The 25,721-nt window shown below is 44.5% G+C and overlaps 1 protein-coding gene across 6 annotated transcripts in view; it reads right to left on the bottom strand.

Annotated features, from left to right (window-relative positions):
• The window catches only part of BAIAP2 (BAR/IMD domain containing adaptor protein 2), a 170,734-nt gene that overhangs the window by 15,634 nt on the left and 129,379 nt on the right, over positions 1–25,721 (bottom strand). For all 6 annotated transcript variants that reach the window (XM_072645276.1, XM_072645274.1, XM_072645275.1 and 3 more), the window contains 7 exons: positions 17,872–18,024; positions 12,182–12,409; positions 11,529–11,730; positions 9,779–9,980; positions 8,305–8,373; positions 5,448–5,613; positions 426–460 (listed from right to left, as the gene is read on the bottom strand). In XM_072645276.1, the coding sequence (XP_072501377.1) occupies positions 426–460; positions 5,448–5,613; positions 8,305–8,373; positions 9,779–9,980; positions 11,529–11,730; positions 12,182–12,409; positions 17,872–18,024 (1,055 nt within the window). The remainder of the gene's footprint in view (positions 1–425; positions 461–5,447; positions 5,614–8,304; positions 8,374–9,778; positions 9,981–11,528; positions 11,731–12,181; positions 12,410–17,871; positions 18,025–25,721) is intronic.

Below are 25,721 nucleotides of genomic sequence, written 5' to 3'. Positions count from 1 at the left end.
AGGAGGGAGCAACAGGGCTAAGGGAGCTTCTATCATCCAGGTAGCCCAGGGATTTGTCCAGCCAGCTTGGAGATAAGCTGTCTAACCTTGAAAAACAGATCCCCAAGAAAGGGTTCTGAAAATGAGCCAATGAGGGCACTGACAGAGGAAAGGATCCCTAGAGATCAGTGATTGAGTAACAGCCTGAACATGATTTCTTCACAAATGTATTTGTAGGCCCAGATCCCTAATATCAACCCATCTACCCTACCCACCAGATCTCTCTCCCACTCGTTCCATGTTACTTTCCAGGCATGCTTGTGGGGGTGGTCTTTCCAAGTTACAGATACTCTGCCTTTGAGAAGAACCCACCCCAGTTCCCTGGCCAATGAACTCCATACCTCCCAAGGTAAGGTCGAAAACAAAGAAACAGAAAGCCCTCTTACCTGCTCACGGATCGGGAACCATAGTCATCTAGGCCCTGGGGAAGCAAAAGAATAATTGACACATCAGTTGCATGGTTTTTGAGAGTTAAACACCAGCCTGGCTAACCCTGAGAATGTGCCAGGTTCAATGTACTGGAGATAGAGGAAGAGAAAGCTAGGTTCTGGTATTCTTCTGGAAAAGAACATGGGATGGGCTCTCTGCTCTTCCCTTTTACTACTTACCCATGCAAGTGGGTTTATTTAATTCTTAAGTGGAGGCAGAGAGGTATTATACCGCATGAGAAGTCAAGGAAGAATGTGTGAGAAAACATCTGTTGTGCTGAGACATAGCTAGAGAGGATGGGGCACTAAATTACATATGTACCAGTTGAGGAGGAAGAAGATCCCTCCTAAGCTAAGGTAGACCAAATTAACTTTTTTTCAGGCATTGGAAAAAAAAGATTCACCTAGGCCAAGGATGGGGAACCTGTGGCCTTGAGGCCACATATGACTCTCCAGATTCTCAAGTGTGTCTGAATGAACCCCAACTTCACAGAACAAATCCTTTTCAGGCCATCACCATGTCAAGAGTTTTGCCCCTCCCCCGGGTCTGCTCCTGAAGCCTGGGGCAGGGGCTCCTAACCTCCCTGTTGGGCACTTAGCAGCTGTATAATCTCATCACAGCAGCAGGTCTGAACTATACCAAGGAGTTGTCAATCACCAGAGTAGAGGTTTCAGTATTTTACAGTAAATTTAACTGGAACGTATAATTGTCTATTCAAGCTGAATGCCTTCATATGGTGAGATGCATGTGAGACACACAGCCAAGGATGCACAAACGAACAGAGATCCTTCACTTCACGCATCTGAAGGTACCCTTGCTACTGTCCTTGTCACAATGCAAACTCTCCTGGGAAAAGCTATGGCCTCACACCATAAGCCATAAGTTACAGAGGACGAGGCTAGCAAAGCTCCCTGCCCCTTTAAGCTTCAGAAGGAATAAGCCCTAATAGATTTTATAAAGAACAAAATCAAAGACTGATTGTAGAATTGGTATCATTTGAGGAGGGCTGGCTCTTCAGATGGTTTAGGCAAGGGCCACCAAGCTTATCTCCCCTTCCTACATGTAGTGGCTTCTATAAAAGGTTAATTGACAGACTTTGGGTCAGGAAGGTAAGAGCTCAGAGAGAATGAATTCAACCTGAATCCAGGCCCTTGGAAGCCAGTCTCAGAAGTGCATTGGGGTATACACCAGACTGCTTGGTGGGGGTGTGAAGGCCATACTCTGCTTTCAGGTCACAGTTTGCATCAAGGTTCAGGTCATAGACTCCTCCAGCAGGCAGGATGAGTTCAGGTGACCACATTTACTTCATCTCAGCACGAGTAGGGAACCTCTAATTTCACATCCATTTCCTGTCCGAGATAACCCATCCCATCCTTTAATTGTGCAGACCACTTGGCGTATACCCTGATGCATTTCCCCAAGACTGGTTTCCAAGAGGCTGGGTTCAGGGTGATTCCATTCTCTGAGACTCCTAACTTGGCTATAGTTGTTTCGAGTTGTCAAGAAACACACTAATTTCAATGTTAGTGACCAGGTGACTACTGGTGGGGAGCACTCAGGGAAGCAAACTGGATCTGTTTCAGATATTGTTGGCACTTCTCACTTAAAGTCTTGGCCACAGGAGCAACTACAGGGGTTGCTGATGGGCCAAATACTACATTTCCAAATGGGGCAGAGGCAACACTGGTGTGTGGATCCTTCATTTCTAAAGTGACTAACAAACTACAGAAACTCAAGACACAGGTAGAAATGCAAAGCACAGAAAGAAGCTAACCAGATATTGTGTACATCCCCTTAAAAAATTCCCCCAGATAGCAAGATTAGCCATAAAGATGAGTGTTTGTCCACAAGACAGGGGCCTGTGGAAGTGCCCCAAGAATAGAAAGGTAAGACAAAATAATTGGCCTAAGAACATTAAAAATGCCAATTTGAGGCTTTTTTTTTTCTGTCCCTGCCTTTGGCCCCAGAACCAGAAAGAGGTACAGAATTGCTAGATACAAGACTCTTCCCAATCAGTCAACACCCCCACAGATTAAGGTGGGGCCCACCTTGCCCCAATCAGTCTCTTCTGTACTGGCAGCAGAAAAATATACCATTATGGCAGAGAAGAGAAGGGAGAAAGAGGAAGAGTATGTCAGAGAGCTGGAGAATACAGATGAGGGAACCAGAAAGCAAATATGACTCCTGCACACCTGGCTACTCCCTCCCTCTGCAAAAAGAAGGCTAAAGGCATCAAGCACAAGGGTGAAGAGGAGGGGAAGCACCAAAGCAGACAAGTGTCCCAAAAGTCAATGATTTGTGTATTATTTGCAGCCCAGCTCCCCTTTCATTGTAATGGGACGACCAAGACAGAGTCACCCTCTTGGATAACAACAATCCATAGGCAAGTTGCCTGGCTGTTCTGGACCCAAAGCCCCATTTCCTATGGAGAATTCCCTTAAGGCAGGAAGTAGGACTGATGTCTCTGAACCACCAGGGACAGCTCCCAAAGCTCAAGGATAAACTGCAATGCAGGTAACCTGATTTGTTGAATAGAACAGGGAGTGGAAGGGAGGAAAAAAATAAAAAATTCATGAGCTCTTCTGTTAACACATCTAGACCTAAAGCTAATTTAATACTGCTGTTGTTGGCCTGAAGAGTTTGTCTTGATCCTATAGCAAAGTATGACAGGGAAAGAAAATATATGGAAAAAAAAAATTGTACTAACTGACTTCTTTCTCCCTACCCTATCACCAAGACCTATTGTTTCTCGGGTCTGTTTCTCAGAATATGCTATTGTCCTAATGTAGAATGCCCCCCTCACACCCTTACCTTCTATCTATATGAACAGGCTTAAGTCCTGTCACATGATGGGGCTGAGAGAAGCATCACAGAATCATAGATTTCAAGGTCAAAGAGATCTTAGAGGTCATATGGTGGAGCCCCATCATTTTACAAATGAGGAAGCTGAGAAGTTAGGGGACTTGTCCAAAGCCATCCAGGCAGTGAATGTAGCAGTCAGGATTCAAATGCAAGCCCTCTGACTTTCTGACTCCTCCTTTCAAATACCATGGCAACCAATAAACTCTCCTTTCTCTGAGAAAGTATTATTATGTGAGATGATATTTATAAAGCACAGTGCTGGCACACAATAGGGGCTTTGTAAATGCTTGTTTGCTCCCTTTCCCCTTCTCCCCTCTAGACTACATAGTAAACCATACAACACAATGCTGCATTTAATTAACTTCTAATTTTCTTTACAATAGCCCCAAACTGGAAATGCAGCAAATGTCCATTTAACAAGAAATGGCCAAACAAGTTGTGATACATGAACGTAACGGAGTATGACTGAGCTGGAAGAAATGATGAATGTGGGAAGGGGAAGTCACATGTGCCCATGCAAAGTTAAGTAAGGAGAAGCAGATAACTATGAAAACGACGACTATGGCAACAGAAAATGGAAACAATCACAACAAAACAAGTCAAGCTGAATGCTGCAAAATTACAATGATCAAGCTTGGCCCCAAGGGAGGGACAGGAGAAGACAAGTCCCGGTGTTTCTATGTGGAGGCAGGGGACTATGGGCTTGGAATCCTGTATACTATGGAGGATTTCCCCCATATGTTGGTTAGTATGAATGAACTATTTTCTCCCCCCCAAATTGTTCCAGTATATGAGACGGCTCTTTGGTGGGTGGATGGGGGAGAAGAGAAGAGATACATTTGGGAAATGTAGGCAATGTAAAACGACAACAGAAATTTATTTTTAAAATGTATTCTCCATTTGTTTCACGTGTATCTAGCTCTCCCCAGCTAGAGAGTAAACTCCTAAACAGCACGTGTTTTTATGTTAGTAGCCCCTCTCTTCCTTGTGTCTAGCACAGTGCTGGACATTCACTAGATATTCAATATACTTGTTAATGGGTTAATTATCCATTTGCAAAACTGAGATCATGCTTCTTAGGACAGCTGACATATATTATTCCCTGGGGAGAGGGGGGAGGGACAAGAGGACAGAGGAAAGAAAGGCATTATGATCCCTTCTACCCTCAAGGGTCGAAGTGGACAAGCAAGCTGGCAATATTTTCGCCCCCCCCAAGGTTTGCAAAACAAACAAAAAACCAAACTCTAGGCTTGGTTTGAGCCAGAAGCTCAGAGGGCCCCACCCACCAAGAAGGTTGTTTCTAATAACAAGGAGAGCAGCTCTGAAGCTTCCTTTGTCAGTTGGGTTTACTTGGCTGTTGGGCTAGGTTCCAAATGGCATCTTCAGGCCACCTGAGCTAGGGCTCTTCTCTCCCACACTGATTTTAATTCATATCTTTGCCCACAAAAGAACATCAAACCCAAAGGCTCCACTAGCTGGGGCATGATGGTTGCAATGGAAACATGGCATCTGTCAGGACTCATGGCTGTTGCCTTAGTAAAGACTGGTAGTGAGCGGGCAGTGGTTGGCCGAGGCCACTGGCACTGTCTTTAAATGCCCGGCTGTAAATTGTAAGGAAATCCTGCAAGGAACTTTTGAAGAAAAATCTCAATGACCTGAAATAAACCCATAAGGAAGCCCTTCTCCATTCCTTACAATATACACTAGGAGCTTGAATGTAATAATTGAAATAAGGTGATCCTGCTCCCAGCTAGTGATATTTTAGGGTGAGGCAGGAGTGGTTTAGCAAATGGAAGGGACCAGTTTGAGGAATCATAAGGTGATCATTCGGAGAATGAAGTTTGGGGTTTTTTGGTTGGGTTTTGTTTTTAATCCTTTCTCTACAGATCATGCCCCATACCTCAGGAGGGGTGGCAAATAAGAAGCCTGGGGAAAACCAATTTTGCTCATGCATCAACACTCCCCAACAAGAAAATGAAGGGGAGGTTCTGAAGCCAGCTGTCTATTGGTTAAACCTTCATGGCTCAGCTCCCCAGGCGTTAGCCAGAGTCAGCACATTCAGGCTGCCTCTGTTGTTCTGCTGGCCCTGCAGAAGCCGGCCTGTAGGATGCTCTCACCTGGGAGAAGGCAGGTACAGCCACGCTGTAGGGTCTTTGCTTGAAGGTATTGGCTGTCTGGGCTGGAAAGGCCCTAGAGGAAGACACACCATAATCCGGGGGTGGGATGGCCAAATCCTCTTTGTCTAGGAGATTGCCCGTGCTGCTACTCTTTCCTTGTTGCAGGCTATAGGAAACAAGGGAAGGCGGGACAAGTGAAGGCCACACCCTGCTCTCCAGGTAACAGTTTGCCTTGAGGTTCAGGTCATCTACCCCTCCCCCCTACCAGGCAGGATGATTTCAGGGGGCCCCAACCACCTCACCTCAGCACCAGTAGGAAATTCCTATTTTTACACCCATTTCCTGTCGAAACTAACCACTCCAATTCTGTTATTTTGAGTTTTGGGGAAGGCAACTGAAGTCAAGTGACTTGCCCAGGGTTACATAGCTAGTAGGTTTCCCAGGCCAAATTTGAACTCAGGTCCTCCTGGTGCCAGGGCCAGTGCTCTCTATCCTTGGTGCCACCTAGCTGCCCCCCATCCTGTTATTTTGTAAGAAGTTGGCCCCCACCTCAAAGAAAAGCAGGAAAAAAAGGCATCTCCCATCCTTCTCTGGTGAGGTGGGGGACTACCAGTGTGGAATACTGCATACGCTATCAGGCATGATTAATGTGTTCACTGGTTTTGCTGAAATGCTTTTTTCCCCCTCATATTTTCTTAAAGTTCTTTTAAAAATCATGATTATAAGAGATGAGTCACTGGGGTGGGGAAGAGAAAGGGATGTTCTTGGAAATGAAGGTTATATAAAAACAAAAGATGGCAACAATAAAAAAAAAGTTGATGCTAGGTTATGGTTGAAGTCCAAATTAAGTTGCTGATTCAGTTGCCTAAATTTCAAACATTTTGTCAAATTCCCATCTGAGACATTTTAATTTGTATAGACAAACCCTAAACAATGAGATACTTTGGAATCTGTGACCAAGCTGTCTGAGCCAAGACTAGAAGCTCAAAGGGAGGGCTCAGAAGAAACAAAGATTGTTTTTAAATTTTTTTTTAGGGAAAAAAATGCCTTTGCTTTTCTAATTTTCCTTTTTACTAGGCTTTATCTTAAAAGCTGTCAGGGCGCTCCCCTTTAATAGCACAACTCTGTTAAAGCACCCCAAGATTTCAATGTGGAATTTCATCCCCTATCATTAACTTCTTAGCACCAAGAGTAATCTTCAGCAGCTGATGGCAAAGTGGATGGAGCATCGAGCCTGGAGTAAGGAAGACCTGAGTTCAAATCCAGCCTCAGATACTCACTAGCTATGTGACCCTGGGCAAGTCACTTCAACTCTATCTGGATCACTTTCTTCAACTCTGAAATGGAGATAATAACAGTGCCTCCCCAGAAGGGTTGTTGTGAGGATCAAATGAGATAGTATTTGTAAAGAGCTTCACACAGTGACTAGCACACAGTAGGTGCTATATAAATGCTTATTCCTTTCCATCTTCTCTTCCTTCCCCCTTAAGACCTATAAAGATAGGCAATATTGCTCAATTGCCAGATTCACAACCTGCCTTTATATCTGCCACTATGTGGGGACCTCCCACCACTCCTACAACAGACTGCAGGAAGAGCCACTCAGTTCCTCTCCAATCCTGAGGTCAGAATATAACATGTGTGTTGGTCAGGAAGACAAGGAGAGTTCAGGCCTGCTGCCATCCCTGAGAATCTCTCACTGGCCTTTCTCCTCCTGACCTTCTCTATTTCTTTGTGGCCCCTAGTGTCATCTTCTCTGATCCACATGCCATCAGCCTGCCCCTCCCTAAAGAGGCCTAGAACAGAGGCTCCAGAAGCCAGCTGCCCTGTGTCCTGATTCCCCAGCCAGCTTTCTCCGAGTGCCCACTGCTCTGGGGATGTGCGCATGATTGTCACACAAAATCTGGTCCTGCTTTCTCTCTGGGTCTGAAAGATGAATTTCCAAGGTCTCCTGGGACCCTAACTACTGAGGTGAGGGTGGGAGTGGAGGAATCTTAAGGAGACATAGCTAGTATGGGCCAGAAGTTGAAGCCAGAAAAAATGACGAGTAAAACTCAAGTATTTGGTTGGTTTTGCTGATGCCAGGTGACATAGCTATGGAGCCCAATGTGTCTTCCACCTTTGTTAATCCCATTTACAAGCAATATCATCGTCTTCTTTCTTTTTCTCCTTCTTCTTTTTTTATAAATTAATTTATTTGTAGTTTTCAACCTTTGCTTTCCTAATTTTTAATGGCTTCTTCTTCTTTGACTGAGGAGGCAACAAGGGGTAGGCTTACTGCTGGAGAACTGGTGTTCAAATTCAGGCTTGGCCGGCCCTTCACCTATCTGAATTGCAGCATCCTCATCTTTAAAATGAGGCAGTTAGATCTGATGACATCTAAGGTCCCTTCTAGCTCTAAATCCAAGACGACAATAAAAACGTTAATAGCTAACATTTATGCAGTGCTGATTGTGTACCAGGCACAATGCTCTAAGCACTTTACAGTCATCAATTCATTTGAGCATCACGACAATCCTTGGAAGTAGGCGCTATTATTATCACCCCCATTTTACATATGAGGAAACTGAGGCAAACAGAGATTAAATGACCTACATAGGGTCAGAGAGCTAGTAAGCGTCTGGGGCTGGATTTCAAGTCAGGGCTTCCTGACTTCAGGTCCAGCACTCATCCACTGTATTTGTTGCCTAGTTGCCTCCTGTGCTTTTCAGTTGAACACTAGGTCCCAGGTCCTATTTCATCCTGGGACAGGGCCAGAACACCGGGCTGAAGGGCAATTCATTCATCTAGACCACAGCACGAATGTTGAGTTGTTATCGCCTCCAAACACATTCCAGGCCCAAGGGTTGCGGCTTACCTCATGTGCAATCTGTCACTGACTTCACTGTCCAAGACCCGGGTATAGGAGAAAGGAAACCAGCCTCTCCTGGAAGAGAACCACACAAAAGCAAAAATAGGGGTCTCTGGTGTCCTCATCTCAAATGATATTACTACACTAGGTGGGAAAACTATACTCCCAGGGGCATCCTTTCCACTTACTTGCCTTCCAGCCAAAATATACAGGCATTTTGAAGTAGATAAGGAACTGGGAAGTTCAAGCATTTTAGCTCTGCCACCACCAGTCACCGTGCCTACAATTTTCAGTGCCTACATCTCTCTCAATTTACCAAATTGGAATTTTGTCTGTTTCCATCCCATCTCTTTGTTTTCTTTCACTTTACTCTCACCCATCCCTTTTCTCAAGTAGATTTAACACATAGGAAGTATTCAGATCTGTCCATGCTACTGCTGAAACCCCTCAAGTTACAGTGCCCATGAAATGGCCAGCTGAGGCCCTGCTGAGAAGAGCCAGGCCAGAGGGAGGCAGTGTGACCTCTATGGTCATGGCAGAATGAGGGGGGCGGGGGCTGAGAGGTTGGCTGCACACTTGTGGGTCAGCTGGTCACAATCCCATCACTGAGGATGATGGGCTGGCTCTGCCACAGGAACTGCTATGCCAGGGCCATCTGCAGATCTTTCATTCCTGGAAGCGGGTCATCCATAGGGATAGCTCCATGCCCAAAGGAGGGAAAGGGACATTTTCAATGCCATGGTATTGCCTGGAACCCGGGAGGAACTTGGCAGTGAGCACACATCTGAATCCCAAATTATTCCCAGAACTATAGCAGTGAGCACACATCTGAATCCCAAATTATTCCCAGAACTAAACACAAAAAGGGTAGGCTATAAAGAGGCCCAAGGACCAGGGCAGGAACTAGGTTATCTCCCAGAGACCTCTCTGCTCTTAAAAAATATCCCCCAAACTTGGCTCTAAGGCAGCCATGATCACAGGATGAGTCTCTTACCCAATGGCAGAAACAAGCTAGTGGTAGCTTACGTGTTATACAGCCATTAGTCTGCAGTTGTTCCCTCCCCTGGATTGTCCTGCCCAAAGCCTTCCTGTCCTGGTTTAGGGTAGATTCCAAATTCACAGAGACAGAATTTAGGAAGCCCATTTTGGATTTGAGAATAGGACTCAGTCTGTCTCTCTCTCATCTTGGACCAACAAAGACACAGCAGAAAAGAAGTGAGGTGGTGGGACAGTAATGACAGCTGGAGAAACTGAGGAATGGGCAAGCTGACTAGAGTATTAAGCAATAGCTGCAGATTACTCAAAAGTGCCAGGGTGATTTAGGGTCCTCAAGTTAGGGTGCCAGATCTCCCCAATCTCCTACAACTCAAACTCTGCCCAGTCTTCTCAGCACACAGAGAAATCCGCCTAGCATTCAGGTAGAGGGCTTCCCACTGACCAAATCAGGAGACAAAAAGGACAAAGCCCCAGAGGCCCTCACATTTTAGTTTTCTCACTCTCCCCATAGTGCCAGCCGTCTCGGGCCTCGGGGACCAGCAGAGTGATGAGATCGCCCTCTTTGAAGCTCAGAAGGGTACTGTTGTCACCAGCTGCATGGGAGAAGATGGCTTGCACTCTCATTCTGCCGTTTCGCTCCAGACCAGCTGCCATGGAGCTAGAGCGAGGAAGAGTTTTGTTCTCGGCTGGCCAAAACAACAGAGAGCAAGAGGTCAGAGGCCCTCCCTTGGACACCATATTCTGGGAAGGTGAGTGAGTGTAAAGGGAGAAAGACCACAACCAGCTGGGGGCCAAGCAACACTCTGAGGATTTATAAAAAGTCCCGAGGAAGGCAGCACTGGGTGGGCATTTAATTGGCATCCTTTATTTGAGCAATTGCTGATCTAATTACAACAGGCTTAAGGAATAATGTAGTGAAGTGTAAAATCACATGGGATCCTGGGCTGGGGATCAAAAGGTCTGGGGGCTCCAGGCTCAGCTCTGCCACCTAATATTTGTATGACTTTGAGCAGTTGACTTGTCCGTCTATAAAGGCTTTGCAAACCTCAAATCACAATACATAGATGCTAATTTTTACGATTGCTACTGTTCATTATTCATTACCGTCCATATAGAAAATGATATTGTATAAATGCTACCTATTATTATCATTGTCAATGCCCAGAAAAAAGTCATCTGTGCCCAGTCTACCTCAGTGGATCATAGCAGGGATGAAGTGATTATTGATAAGAAACAGACCTATCTCCTCACTTCTCACTTCTGGCCTGGCTGCACTACTCTGGTACTGCTCTGACTTTTCCACCATGCTCCCTGACTTGGGTACGTCCACCCCCACCTTGTGCTTTTTCCACTTCCTGTAAGCTCCCAGAGGACTGGGACTGTCTTTCTTTTTTTAATATTTCCTCACTGTTTAGCACAGTGCTTGGCACATTTTGTAATGCGGTCTGACTCTTTCTGACCCCATTTGGGGTTTTTTCAGCAAAGATTCTAGAGGAGTTTGCCATTTCCTTCTCCAGTTTATTTGAAAACAGGCAAACATGCCCAGGATCACACAGCTAGTAAGTGTCTGGGGCCAGATTTGAATTCAGAAAAAGGAGTCTGCCTGATCCCAAGCCCCGTGCTCTATCCACTGTGCTACCTAGCTGCCTTCTGTGCCTGGCACATAGTACGCACTTAATAAATGTTTATCGACCAATTGACTAATTAGCTCTTATAGAAGACGTTAAGGTTTGGAAAGTGCTTTGCATATGTTAGCTCATTTGATAAGGAAGGAATTTTAATTACCATGCTGCCTTCCTCCCCTTGTTAGGCACTAATAAAAAAAACATTCAGAAGAGAGCCCCTGCCTACTAGAGGTTATTATTCTAAAGGCAGCTCACTAGGGAGCTACCATAATTCCATCAAGTACATCTCTCATCAGCAATGTTTATTTGCTCTTAAGTCTCATGAAAAGTTTGATAACATTAAACTAACGGTTCTCTCCCCATCCTCTCCATCCCCATTCCCTTCATGCCAGAGCTACATTATGTGTACTTTAAGGCAGATGCCTGTGGTGGCCTATACCCTAACCACGTTCTGCCTAGCCTTCCGCTAATAAACGTGGACATTTCTGGTACAAGGGAGCATATGGTCCCCCCAGCAGGGTGAAGGTGAACAGTCCCTGAGTGATGGGCTAAGTTCCTGTGGGTGTGGAGCTTAGCCTCGACTCCTGCAGCAGCAGGATGCCCCCTTACTGGTTGCGTAGCTGTTTTTCGGTGCCACGCTCTTGCGCACGGGAAGCGTGTTCGAATAGGAGTCACTCATCTTGTTCTGGGTCTGAGGAGGAGACAGGGATTTGGGCTGGGCTGGCTTCCTGTCAGACCAGTGGTTGTAGTCTTCACTGTCTGGACCTGAGACCCCATTCATTACTGGCACATTCTCCTGGGCCGACATGCGCTGTGGAGGGAAAGACAGCTGTGCTTGAAAGATTTCTCTGCTTATGACATGGGCCTTCAGGAAGAAGCAAAAACACTTTAAAAATCTGTCTCCTCAACACCACACTTCCCACCTTCCACAGGTCTGAATATTATGAGACTACATGCTTTTCCCTTCAAACCCTAAAACCCTCCTTTTGGCAGAGGAAGCGCTCAATCACAGACTCCGCGCTGGGAGGTAGGAGCCCCAGACCCTGGTCCAGCCTCCACCACACGATTACAATTTGCTCTAAGCAATTCCTAATCTCCCTGGGCAGTTCTTTTCTTTGTGTAAAATGGAAGCAATATACTTGCTCCAAGGAGAGAATCTACTTGGAAACATTTTAAAAAGGGAAAGTTCCACATAAATGCAAAGAGGGGTCTTAATATTGTGAATAACCATTTCAGTCATACGCAGTGAGGGATAGACTTACCCCCACAAATGGGGCCAGTTCTGGGGGCACTGGAAGTGGTTTGGCACCAGGAATGGGATCTGAGATGACTAAGTTGGACTTGGAAGCAGACAGGGAGCTCGGCATGACTGTGCCATTGCTGCTGGCCGCCATCTGTTGCATCAGTTGGATGGCTCGATCTGGAATTTTATTGGGGTCTGCGCAGGACTGCTGCCACAACGGAAGTTTCTGAGTCAGCATGTCCTTTCCCTGAAACCAGAGAGAACAGGGGAGGTGTATGTCAGTGCCCAACTATAGCCCACATGCAAACAAAACACACCCTATCAAACTCTCAAAGATCAATGATCAACATGCTCTCCTCTGAAAGCACTGCTCTGTGTTGAGAGGGTGGGCCTTACCCAGAGCAGGAAGAAACCAGAAGCAGTTGAGTCTTAGTCATTGGCTGCTACTATATCCAGAGTCAGACATACAACTTCCTTAACATCTCTCTACCCAGAAGAGATCAGACATAGACTGAACTGGCAAGTCCAACCAGGAAGGTCTTTTATGGAAGGGCAAGCAGAACAATGGACTCATATTCTTAGTCACAGAACATAGTAGACTCTCAGAGACCAGACCACATGACATGGGGGTGAGGGTGTGGGGGCAGGTTACGCTACTATGTGCTAGGCATTGGGGATGAAGAGACAAAAAAGAAAGAGTTCCTGCTTTCAGGGAGCACCTTATTATTCCATCTTAAACTCATTAGCTCAGTGTCAGAGAACAGAGGAATTGGCCCTAGCACTGGCTTATGTCAGTAGTATAGCCACAGTCACCTAAGGTACCCAGTGGGGGAGAGGAGATGACAAATATAAAGTAGAGATAGGTCTAAATGCCTGAAAATATAGAGGAAGCAGGACTGGAGTTTATAAGAAGAAAGGAAGGAAAGAAAAAAAAAGAACAGAGGAGATCATTTAGGGCAGGAGGGAAATACATGATCCCCCAGACCAACTACTGCTAGCCGACCTAAGAGGTGAAGTTTGAGTTCAAAGTTGTAGCTTAGGCAGTGGTTAAGGTAGGGCTTCATGCCTATGCCATCCGAGTCCTACAAATTACTAACTGCTACTGTTCAGATTCAGGTCTGAGAGCCTTGAGTGATGCCAGTAATCTGGCCTCTTTGTCTCTGATGTACCACAATAGGCTCTTCACCCTGAACATGTTAACACGGGGGGTTGGGGAGAGAAGCTAAACAGTCAGAAATGGTGGATTTGACCAAAAGTTTAAGGGTAGAGAGAGCGAACCTGCCACAGGCTATGAGGTTGCTAGGGGACTAATGTTCACAGTCCAGCTTACAAAGATCTCTTAATAATCCTCTCCAGAATGTGGGGGACTAGGGAGAGGTAAGGAAACAGACAAGCTAGTGAATGGAATGCCAGTGGACACAGGCTGCTAACAGAATGGAGATTCCCCACAGAGTAGCCCAATTCATCAAAAGGAATAAGCTTCAGACCCAGAGGGCAGCAGGGACGTGAGCGATGTTGTCCACAAGGCAGACTGACCACCTGCACAGATGTCACCGCAATAACAACTACTATCTGTTAGATATTGGAGGAAACAGACAATTTATATAAGACATGTAACATGATTTGCCTTCTGGCGCTGAGGGATGTACTAGCAAAGTTAGAAGCTGCCTGCTTATGTATCAGCTTGGCTTCTTAGACAAAATCAAAGGTTTCGGATATGTCTAAAAGGAGATTGTGGGGAACAGGTCACACATGAATCTATCTGAATTCATTACATTCTTCTAGCCACCTATTTTCTAAGTCGGGGGTGGGGGGGGAGGCAGCCAACACAGGAAACACAGAAAGATGTGTATGTGCTTGGGACAGTCATCAGTATGGATTGCACTTGAGGGAATGGAGGATTTCCATATAAGTTGCAGTGCTGGGAAGGATACAACATGTGGACTTTACCTCCTTGGCTTTCCCACTGGGCCAAATAAGATTTGGGTAAGTTTTGATTCCTGGCACAGGGAGTGAAGGTGTCAACCCCCAAGCATGTCTGTACCAGATTACATTCATGAGTTATAGCCCAATCCTTAACTCTCTCTAGCTTTGATAAGCTGCTTTCTTCTATCCGTCCTCAAGGTGGTAGGTGCTTAGCAACCTGCTACTCAGTGGCTGTGCCCCTTGACCCACCCTTACTTTCTGGAATCCATCCAGTTTCTTAGCAGGAAAGTTTGAATTCATTTCTGGAAAAGCTTTGATTTTCCTGGATGCTTAGAACATGATGCCTTAAGAGTACTGACATTGAAGGTATTTGGAAAGCCACTGGCAATGACAATAATCACCTGAATTTCCCAAAAGAAGGGGCTTTGGGCCTGAGACAGTCAGGGGTAGTACCTAGACTGTAAAGATAAGGGCCACGTTTCTTCTACTCTTTATATTTAGGCAAAATGCAAAGCAATGCACTGGCTAGTTATCCAGTGTTTAATACAGTCGTCTCCATAAATTATAAGTCATAGGGACAGCTAGGTGGTACAGTGGATAGAGCACCAGCCCTGGAGTCAGGAGGAGCTGAGTTCAAATCCAGTCTCAGAAACTTACTAGCTGTGTGACCCTGGGCAAGTCACTTAATCCTGACTGCCTCAAAAAAAAAAATTATAAGTCCTTAAATAAATTGTAGTAATATATAATTGTCTCAAATCCAGAGCCAGTTCAAGTCCTACCCCTGATACATGTTGGCCGTATGACCTCTCAGTGTTTCCAAGAAGGTGCCAATCTACGTTGGTACTGGGAGTTTCCTCCCCAGAGGCTTCCCCATGCCAATGGAATCACACAAATCCAATCCCTATCCCAGAAATCCCAGGCTGCTGAATGAATGACTAAATGAATGAATGCTCTCCCCTCATCACCACCATTGGATACCACACGTATCCACAGAAGAAAATAGTTCAGTTACCAAGCTGAGGTTTATTTATTTTTTTTATTTTAAGGATCAGTCTCTCTCTCTTGTGTAAGTTACATGTAACATATGCTAGGGATTGACTCAGCATAGATTGTTCAAGAATTGGTCTGACTCATCGGTACTCATCTGTTATCCCCTTGTTCCTGTTCAGCAGGCATATATTAAATGTCACTTAGAGCTCAAAGTAACAGAAACTAAGCAAACCAGCATACACGGCAGCTCTCTCGATTCCCAGGGCCTCTATGTGTGAGGGGTGGAGGGTGAGGCGAGAGCTCAGTTCCCATAAGATCCATAAAAATCCATTCAATTAAATTCAACAGGCATTATTATTAAGTGCCTACTTAGTTAGTTAGGGCATTGTGTTAGTTGCTGAGGAGATATGAAAACAGACCCCACCTTCAAAGAGCTAATGTTCTCCTGGGAGATGGGGAGGAGAGGGGAGAGAGTCTAATCTATGTACATAGATTAAGTAAATCCAGGATAATTTAAGGACAGACTGAGAGCACTAACAGATGGGAAGGGGGTGGTACCTGGGCACAGAGCCTTTAGAGAAGTTAAGAATTCTAAGGGCTAAAAGGAAACAGAGAGGGCACTCCCTCTAGGCATGGGGGATAGCTCTCAGCATCCTACTAACCAGCTTGTTTCTCCCTTGAGGATAAATACATCTCCTCCTTCAGAGGCTTAGAGCCCTGACCCTCTCCCCAACAAGGCTTGGTAGACAGGCTTCTGCCAAGTTCCTGGCCACATGCTCACCTGGCTGGAGGCTCTAAGTCTCTCTCTCACAGGTCCTGTGATGAACCCACAGCAGCCAACCACCACTAGAGGGGAGCAGATGCCTGCCTCTCCACCCTGATCGCTAAGAATGAAGGCCCTAACAACCCACCCCTCTCCTCTCTTCCAGAACATTTCGTCTTGCAAAGAAAGATGTAGGCAGAAGAAAATGTGCAAGTGGGAGGCTGGAACAGCACTTTAATATTTCATACTTTTTTCTCCCCCCTTTTTCCTTCCTCCTCTTCAAGCCCACCCCCACCCCCCAACAAGAAGCTGGAACAGAGGCCTCAGAGTCCCCAGGCAAACTTTTGTACCACACGACTTAAAGTGCTTTGGAGGAGACAAAGATGATAGTGATTTTTTAAAACCATTTCCTCTGAACAAGACAAAGAGACATTTGCCCCTGTTGCTCCGTCCCCCACCCCCCCTCTCTTTGTGTATTATTGACAGACTAGAACACTTTTGAAGTGCTTCTGTGCTGGGTACTGGGGCAATTAAAGGGCAAAGAGGATTTCTCAGACTGGCCCAGGTATAGGCTGATTGCTCCTGAGAGCAGCAAGTACCCTCCACTGAGCAGGTGCCCCCCTCTCCTGGTGCAGGAGGAAGCTGCTCTGCAGAGAGGGGACAATAACAGGTTCTCTGACAGGGCCTTATCCCTGGGAGTAAGAACAGTGACTCTAATACTGACACCATTCTATTCCAAAAATCAGTGCAGTAGGATGGAACTGGAAGAAGAGGGTCTAAGTTCGAATCTCACCTTTCTCACTACTTACCTCCTCTCCAGGCCTCAGTTTCCTTATCTATAAAATGAGGGATTTGAACTAGATTGCCTCTAAGGTCCCTTGCAGCTCCAAATCTAAGATCTTCTTTCTGGGAGATGCATCTTTAATTAATAGCTGATGAAGACTACAACTGTGTCTGCATACAAAGAGTGGGCATTTTTTGTGTCCACACTGGGACCATGCATGGATCATCCATCAGGCTATTATTCTATTTAAGGGATTCTGAACTAAACAGGCAGTGAGTACCAGAATCTATGTAACAAGGAGCCAGGTGTCTTTGTGAAGTGTGCATGTGCTGGCACACTGACAGGACAAACCCCCTGGAAGGACCCAGACCACCATTTCAGTTTGCTTCTCCTGTGAAAAGAACCTGCCTGGCCCTAATCTTCTCTTTCCTCTTCAAAGAAACCTGCATGTCTTACAGAGGTATGCTTGGCTTCAAGAAAGCTGGAAAGGGACTCCTTCCCTGGATAACCTCACACCAAGAAGCACCAGAGCCACCGTCCCCCAAAAGGCAGGCCTGAGCAAAAAGAAATGTGGCTTTGGGCAAAAGTGGAAAGATAATTACAAACACAAGGCTTGAAAGTCCTCTTAGGTTGCCACCATCTGCTTTTTGATACAAAAAGCCGGGAGAAGCTTGCATGGATTCTGAGAAATATCTCTTGGGAAGGTGGTGTTTCAGTTCCCTCTTAATTTTTTTGTAAGATCCTCCTCTAAATCCTTTTTATTTATTAATTTGTGCCTCCTATTACCACCCTCCCCCTCCACTGAATAGATTTTTTTTAAAACTCTTAATCCATAGCTGCATTGGTCTGCCAAAGATAAAAAGAAAAATTCCAACAATAGCCATACTGGAAAATATATGTCTCTCTGCATTTTCATCATGTCTGTGTCAGGAGATGAGTGGCAAGCTTCATCTTGATTCTTTTGGATTTGTGCTTTATCATTGCACTGAACAGAATTCTAAAGTCTTGTTTTCCCTTCTATAATATTATGCTTATATGCACGGTTCTTTTATTTTACAGCCTTCTCTTTGAATCATCTCATAAAAACTGTCTTCTCAGGTTCCTCTGAAATTGCCTTGGATTAATTTTGAACGGTACATACACCTGTCAGTGCTTTCCCACCCAACATGGATGGTGCCCTGGGAGCACCTTACTGAGCCTCAGTCACAATTCTCCTTCCTAGACCGGCCTGGATCAGTGGCCTTACCTTGGAATGGTAGGAGACTGAGTTTTTGGCCACAGCACATTGTTTTTCCACCAAGAAGCAAAACCTTCTCCGTTCCTCGGTGAGGGCTGTCTTATAGCCATCCGACACATAGTTCTCCAATTCACCTTGCTTGTTACTGATCGCATCTATGTACTAGGGAAAGAAAAAGAGAAACTGATGACTTGGTAACTAAGGAACATATGTTCACATTTGCTTCTGTGCAGACTCTCAGGTATAAACAGTAAGTACTATTCTTACAAAGCAGGGGCCATAAATAGAGATGTATTCTGAGGCCATGAATTCAGGATGCTCATGATAACTATATTATGTTATGCTGTTCTGGAACATTTATCTTTTTTTTTTTTAGCTTCCCAAAAGATGTAATTAATATTCAGAAGACCGTGTTAATAATTTTTTAAAATCTTCATTTTATAATATGACTTTTCTTACCAGGAAAGTCACCCTTATATATACACTGCTAATTGTAACACCACTTGGAATATGTGGCTATACAACATAAGAGTATTTAACCACCTTCCAACCCCCCCCTCACCCCACTCCATTCTTTTGTTTTCTTTTTTTTAAATTTAATTTTATTTACTTTTTTAAATGTTCTACAATCACTACCATAAAATTTAGATTTTAACCCCCCCACACCTACCCCCCCCACTCCTCTCCCTCCCCAAGACGGCAAACAATTCTATACAGGATCTACATATACTTTGCTACTGAAAACGTTTTCACTATAGTCATGCTATATAGATGAACTAAAATAAATGGAAGAAATCATATAACAAATCAGAACATAATACACAAACATACACATACAAACATGATCTGCTACATTCTGTGAATGAATTCCATAGTTCTTTCTCTGAGTGTGGAAGGCAATTTGCCTTAGAAAACCATTGGGATTTTTTTTTTTAAGTTCTTCCATTCTTTTCTACATACATCAGATCAATCCAGTATGCAAAAGTTCCACCAACAGGGGCCAGTACCCTACTAATAAAAGTTTTATTTTATTATTAATTTTTTTATAGTTTATCGATGTGTTTTGATTTCACATTATAAATATCTACATACTATTCCCAATTCTTTGAGAGTCCCACTGTAACAAATTAAGCAAAACTAACCATACAGTGACTTTATCTGAAAATGCATGCAATGCACACATCTGGAGCATCACCTCGCCTCTCTACCAAGAAATCAAAATCAAATAATGGAAATCGATTTTCTCTTCTTCTTACCCACCCCCCCATCCCATTGGGGGAAAAAGAAGAGATGAGAAAACCAAATTCCTTCCAACAAATATGTGTAGTTGAACAAAACAAATTCCCTTATTGGGTGTATGCAAGCATGTGTGTACATATAAATATACACATGTGTATATATGTATATTTACATATTTTGTCTGTCTCTATCTAGCATTCTGTACCCTAAATTCACTACTTCTCTCTTAGAAGATAGATAGTGTGCTTTTATCATGTCCTTTGGAATCATGGATGGTTCATGCATCTGACAGCTTTCAAAATTGTCTATCATGTTGTTATTGTATTAAAATAAAATTGTGTTTATTTCATGTTTCATCAGTTTATAAAAGCCTTCAAAATTATAGTACAAATTGTTCTATTTGTGATTCTCCTCCCTTCCCTCTGCATGCATCAGTTCATACAAATCTTTCCATAGCTCTCTGAAATCTTCTACTTCCTCATTTCTCACAGAGCATTATGCCACAACTTATTCAGCCCTTCCTCAATGGATGAGCATTCCCCTTTAGTTTAAGGTCATTCAGACAGTAGGTGGACTGTTCCCAGGCTAGCTGACTGCACCAAACAGAACCCATCAGAAGGTTCAAGTTCAAAGACACTTCAGTGATCTATGATGGGAGTGGAGCTGTTGGAAGGCTTGTTTTGGTTTTTTTCAGGGGATGGTGGGGAGAACTGGACTTGTGATTTCACTGATGCTGGGAACCCTCAGTGATGAAACTCTGTCTCTGCACTGATAGCTACCGCTCTGCAACTTATTGTCTCACAAGACTTGTTTGGGACATTGTGACTTGCCCAGGGTCACATAGTATTCATGGCATATATCAAAGGAGATGACTTGAACCCAGGTCTTCCTGACTTCAGGGCTGGTTGATTCTGAAAAGGTTAATATAGTTTTAAAAATGAATTTTAAAAATTGTTTTTACATGCAACTGGGAAACAAGATATACAGGTAATGGGGTATAGAAATCTATCTTATCCTCCAAGAAAATAGAGGCGATGAGGATAAGAGAGGGGAGGGGTGTGATAGAAGGAAGGGCAGATGGGGGAAGGGGTAATCAGAATGCACACTGTCTTGGAGTGGGCGGAGGGAAGAGATGGGGAGAAAATTTGGAACTCAAAATCAAATGAATGTTGAAAACTAAAAATAAATAAATTAGAATCTTTTTTTTTTAAAAAGGTTAATATAAACTAAATGAATACACACTCATTTGAACATTGATAGGGAGGAAAAGGCAAAGAATTCTCCAGATTAGTGATTCTCATTAGTTTGCTGTCCTCCTAGTATGGAAATTCCCTCCACCAAAGCAGATCAGCACCTCCTTTCTAATTTATAGTTTAAGAAGTAAGGACTTATCTAGAACCTGTATGTGTCAAGCTTGAACTTGTCTCTGACTCTGAAGGAGCTATATGTTCCATCACAACAGTGTCTCCACTTGAATATTAGCTAAGGAAACCATAATTGGGAAGGTAAATCTACAGCACCTTTTCCTGGGTGGGTGGGTGGATGGAATTATTTGTGTATATTTTCCCAAACCAGAGGTTTTTGGATCTTCTGATTCCAAGGCATTTCAGATGATGAAGAGTTGACCAAAAACATAAGACTCGTTGTTAGTCTTTATTCTGGACATGGTCCTCTTCTGGCAAGGATGAGTATTTGTAATATTGATGTTTCCCAACTTAAAGCTAGTCTCACTGATAGAAACGTCAGCATTTGAATACCTTTCCTGTCAAATTTTTTTCCTTCTGGGTCGGCTGAGGGATGAGGTTTCTAGGACTGGCCTTTGAAGAAATTATTTTCCTCCTGCCCACCCCCTTTTTTTCTTCCATAGGTGTGTATTTCAATTTTCTTTTTGTTTGCTTGTTTTGGTTTTGTATCTACTTCCATCCTATAGTCCTCAGCCCAAACAAGGAAACACAGTCCATGTGTGGACTTTGATTATCTTGAAGGGATATTCAGGAAGGAAAGCAGAGATGGAAACTCTGTTAAGAGATTTCATTCATTCATTCATTCATTCATTTTTTCCTAGCTAGCTTCCTTTTTAAGGCTTGGTAGAAAAAACAGGGAGCATCCTAAAAGATTTCTGTAATCATGGGGACATGTTTGTTTGGACCCTTTGATACTCCACAGACTATGACTGGTTTAGGTACTCTGCACCTTGTAACAACAAAGTCCCCATCCCTTCAGAAGGGAATGTGGTTCAAAAAAACCCTGAGACCAATCAACCATCCCAAGCTTGTCTCAGCTGAACTAGGCTGGTTCTTGGACAACATATACATAGTCAGTCCATCAACAGGCCAATATTCTGGCCTAACAGTACCTGTTCCTCAGGTGCCTTTGAGAATCCTAGCCATAAGGCATTAGAAGGGAACTTTGGTGGAAGGAGACTGTTTATTTCTGAGATTTTTTTATTTGATATTCCAGATCATTCTGAAACATCTTCCAGGCTTTTCCAAATCCCCATTTCTTGTCTTACTTCCCACCCACTCATCCACCCCCTCTCCCAGTTCCCTGAATGGTCTGGAGCCTGACACTAAGTGGCAGGCCTGACTGCCCCCATGCAGTTACACACTAGCAGGGTTTGCTGACACATCGTTAAGTCAGGCCTCCAACTTGCTGGCACTCCAGTCCAGCAAACCCTTTCTTTAAGATTGTTTTTTCCAAAGACAAACAGCTTACATCTCTCTTTCTTCTTTTGAAAAGTCATGTTATCCCAGCAGGGGGCAACCACAGTGAGCCTACAGGGGAAGGGACGCCCCCCCACACCGCCCCCCACACCTGTGACTCATCAGTTCCCTCCCCCCACACTGACTCAGCCTGTGGGCTTTTGCCTGGGTGTGTGTGTATGTGTGTGTGTCTATGAGCAAGGTGGGAGGTGGGGGAAAAAGAGAGGGGGAAAACAATTGCTGGTAAATGCAACACAAGCTGTTCCCTCGCCTCCCCTCCCCCATGCCGCCCACGCTGCTCATCCGCCCACCCGGATTTTGCAGCGACTCAACCTGCACGCTCCCAGCCCTGCTCTCCAGTTCTGTTATAAGGAGACAAAATAAAGGATGGAAAGAAAGTTGGCATGGAATGTGAAACTGGCAAGGGGGTGGGGGAGCTGGGGGCATGCAGAGGTAGGTCTCCCACCGTAGGCCGACTGAAGTCAGGAGCCACAAGTGTGGAAAAGAGGGACTGGGTGGAGTACAGCTGCAAAGGGCCCGTGTTTCCCCTGCCATAAAGTGTCCTGAGCATCACTCTGCAGCTTTCTGGCCCAGGGGAAACGTAACTCCCTGGACCCCTGATTGCTGGGAGAAAGGGAGTGCAACACAGGGAAGGAAGCCCTTGTTCATTTACCCATAAATATTCTTATCCCCTAGGCCACTACCAAAGAAGAAAACTGCCTGGATTCAGCTCAGCCTTCCCCAGGACAAAAGTCATGAAGCAACATAGCTCATTAAGGTTTCTCGTTATTGTAAGTGGCAGCCACTCTGGTCAAAGAGGGTCTTCTTGCCCTGATGGTAAGGGCACTCACTTTCCAGTAGGGTACCCACAAGCCTCCACGCTCCTCAGCCTCACTTCTGCAGAGGTGATTTAAAGGGCCTAAGACAAGGGGGTGGTGGTGGTAGAGGGACACACTCTCCCCTCTGTACTAGAACCCTGAAGTGGTAAATGAAAGCGATAAAAATCTTCTTTCACATTTGTATGGTGCATTAAGGAGTGCAAAGCTTTACATACATACAAATATTATCTTATTCAAGACTGGAAACAGCCCAGGGAGGTAGGCAATATTATTGTCTCCATATTACAGATGAGACCCTGAGAGTATAAGTGACTTGCCTGGGGAAGTGTCTCAGATTCTAACTCAGATTTTCCTGACTCCAAGTCTAGTGTTGGGGGGTGCAATGTATGGGGGTGCAAGTTTACATTTTTTTTGTGTCGTTGACCCCTTTGGTGATCTGGTAAAACTCACAGACCCCTTTCTCCTTATTAAATAATGGTGAATTGCTAACATTCAAAACAGAAGTAATGCTAAATTTCAGTTAGTGAAAAGAAATATATCATTTCTTTTTCCATCTAAGCTCATGGACTCCCTGAAATCTATCCATAGGTCCATGGACCCCACATTAGGAATGTCTGACCTAGAGAGAAAATAGATTCTAAGATTCTTTCTGTCTTAAACTTCTATAGCCTTTCATGTCCATCATTCTAATGTCTTCTCTCTCTCTCTCCTGCCCCCAACTGTCCTCAGTTTTGTGTGTATGTGTGTGTGTGTTTTCTGTGACCATTCATTATTCAAGAACATTTGAGGCTGTCTCAAAAAAAAATCAGGGGTCAGGCCTCTGATCAACCAACCTTTGATTCAACATTTATTAAACGCTTAGTACAATACAAGGCACTGGATAAGACACAAGGGTCAATAAGACAGTGCTTCTCTTCACTGGGAGGGGCCACAGCCCCTACGTGTAGAGGCAGAATGGGTAGATTCAATCCAAATCGAAGAGCCGCCTCCCTCAGCAGCTAGAAACAGCTCTTGAATATTTTCTCTCCTATTATGCAATCCTCACCACTGTCTCCTGCTTCTGTGTCTTCTAAACATGTTTCTCTGCATCTCTAATGCTGAAATGAATGGTAGGACCACTCTTTCCCAACATGCAAGGCTAACGGGAGAAAGAGCTGCTCTTTACTCAGATGACACCACAGTATTTTTGTAATCTCAGAGGGCAGATCCACACTCAGAGGGGTTATTTATTGGTCACTAAAGTGTGCAGAGGTGTGGGCAGGCTGGAGAACCTAAGGGGCTTGCTCTAGGTTTCCTATGTTATAATTAACTATTTCCCCCAGTCATAGATGCTCACGTTTACAAAGTGGTTTCAAAGTAAGAAAAAAGGATTTCCTAGAAAGAAAAGACATCTTTGGTCCCTGGAGGTCTCCGAGCAAAATGGCTGGATGACCACTTGTCAGAGATGCTGTAGATCAGGGGTCCATGGCTTAGACTAGGTTGTCTCTGCAGCATCTATTGAGTCTGCATGATTCTGTGAACTACATACAGCCCTGTGAGAGAGGTAATCCTGGCAGGATTATCTTTGTAAGATGAAGAAACTTGGAGAAAGAGAGGTGACTTGCTCAAAGTCATGTCTCTACTAGTTAGCATGCATGGGCTTGTTCACCAAAATCAATGCTAGGAGGCAGCTGGAAGTTGCCCTCCAGAAACAACAACTCTGGTTGTTGCCCAAGTACTCCCAAGAACTCAAAGAGGGACAAATCTGAGGACAGCCCGTCAGAATCCACCTACATACCATGAAGTTGCCTCACTGGGAAAAAGAAATTGTTAATTTGCTACCATAGCGGCAAGAACCTTCTTCAAGAAGGTCCTGCTGACCTTTGTACTAGAGTGGTTTGGGACAGAGAGTTCCTCAGTAGACAACTGGGCATATTCAGGAGGGCAGAGCAGGGGGGAGGGAGAAGGGAGGAACTATACACCTTCAGTACTGGCCAGAGCCCGTGGAAATTTTATCTACTAATATGCCTTTCCTGAAACGCCTGCCAGATGGAAAAAGTCCAACTGAGGTTCTGGGCAAACATCAAAGTTCCAAGGAGTATAAAGAGAGGATGAGTGTAGAGAGGTAAGCACTATTCATTCTCCCAACATTCACCTTGGTGACGGAAGAGTATTTGCTGAGGAGCCTTCTTACCACAACTGCAGGGGGCAGTGACGTGAATTCCATATTAAGATAGACAACTCACATCCTAAGTAGGAAGAGAACTACTGAGTTGGGAGTCAGAAGACCGGAATTAAAATCCCAGCTTGGCCACTTACCACCAATGTGACCTAAAGCAAATCAATCCACTTCTCTAGGATTTGTTTCTTCATCTGCAAAATGGAGGGGCTGGCCTAGAAGTGATCTTTCTTCCATATTCTTTCTTGGCCTTAATGAAGTATGTTAACTCCTGTTCGTGGATAGGCTCAGCAAAGGCTAACCTTTCAGGACCTGGGAGGATTCTACAATCTATTCTGAAAGTGGCCAGAGGCCAAATGTGAAAGGACAGGCAGACCAAGTCCCCAAAAGGAACACCCTGACCAAATCACCTAGGGGCCAAGTGTAGAGATGCAAATACAAGAGAAAACCAAACACTCATCTTAGAATAAACCAGGCCTGTGGCCAAGAAGATCCAAGTAAAGAGAAGAACAGGAGAAAGCAACTGTCTACTTGACTGCAACCCTGGAATTTCACTTAAGCCCACACCCTCTAGCCAACAAAGCTTATGATAAAAATTAGCTTTGCCCAGGTCCAGGTCCAGGACCAATTCAGGATGAAATAAAAGCTAGAATTTGGAACTGGAAGGTACATTAGAGTTCATCTAGGTCAATCCCCTCATTTTACAGCTAAGGAAACTGAGGCACAGAGAGATAAAGGGACTTGCCTAAGATCTCACACTGGCCTCAAACCCAGATCCTTGGACTCCAAACATAGTGTTTTTTCCACTGCCACCCAAACTGGTTCTGGGTTTTTAGGTTGGTTCTAATTTCTTTCACATAAATGTTCTTTCTTACCAAGGGACAGACAGGAGAGGGGGAACATCATTGGCTTAAAATGCAC

The sequence above is a fragment of the Notamacropus eugenii genome, chromosome 2 (genome assembly GCF_028372415.1).
Source record: "Notamacropus eugenii isolate mMacEug1 chromosome 2, mMacEug1.pri_v2, whole genome shotgun sequence".
NCBI lineage: Eukaryota > Metazoa > Chordata > Mammalia > Diprotodontia > Macropodidae > Notamacropus > Notamacropus eugenii.
Note: the sequence above shows the minus strand (reverse complement) of the source record. Positions and strands in the feature narration are given on the sequence as shown.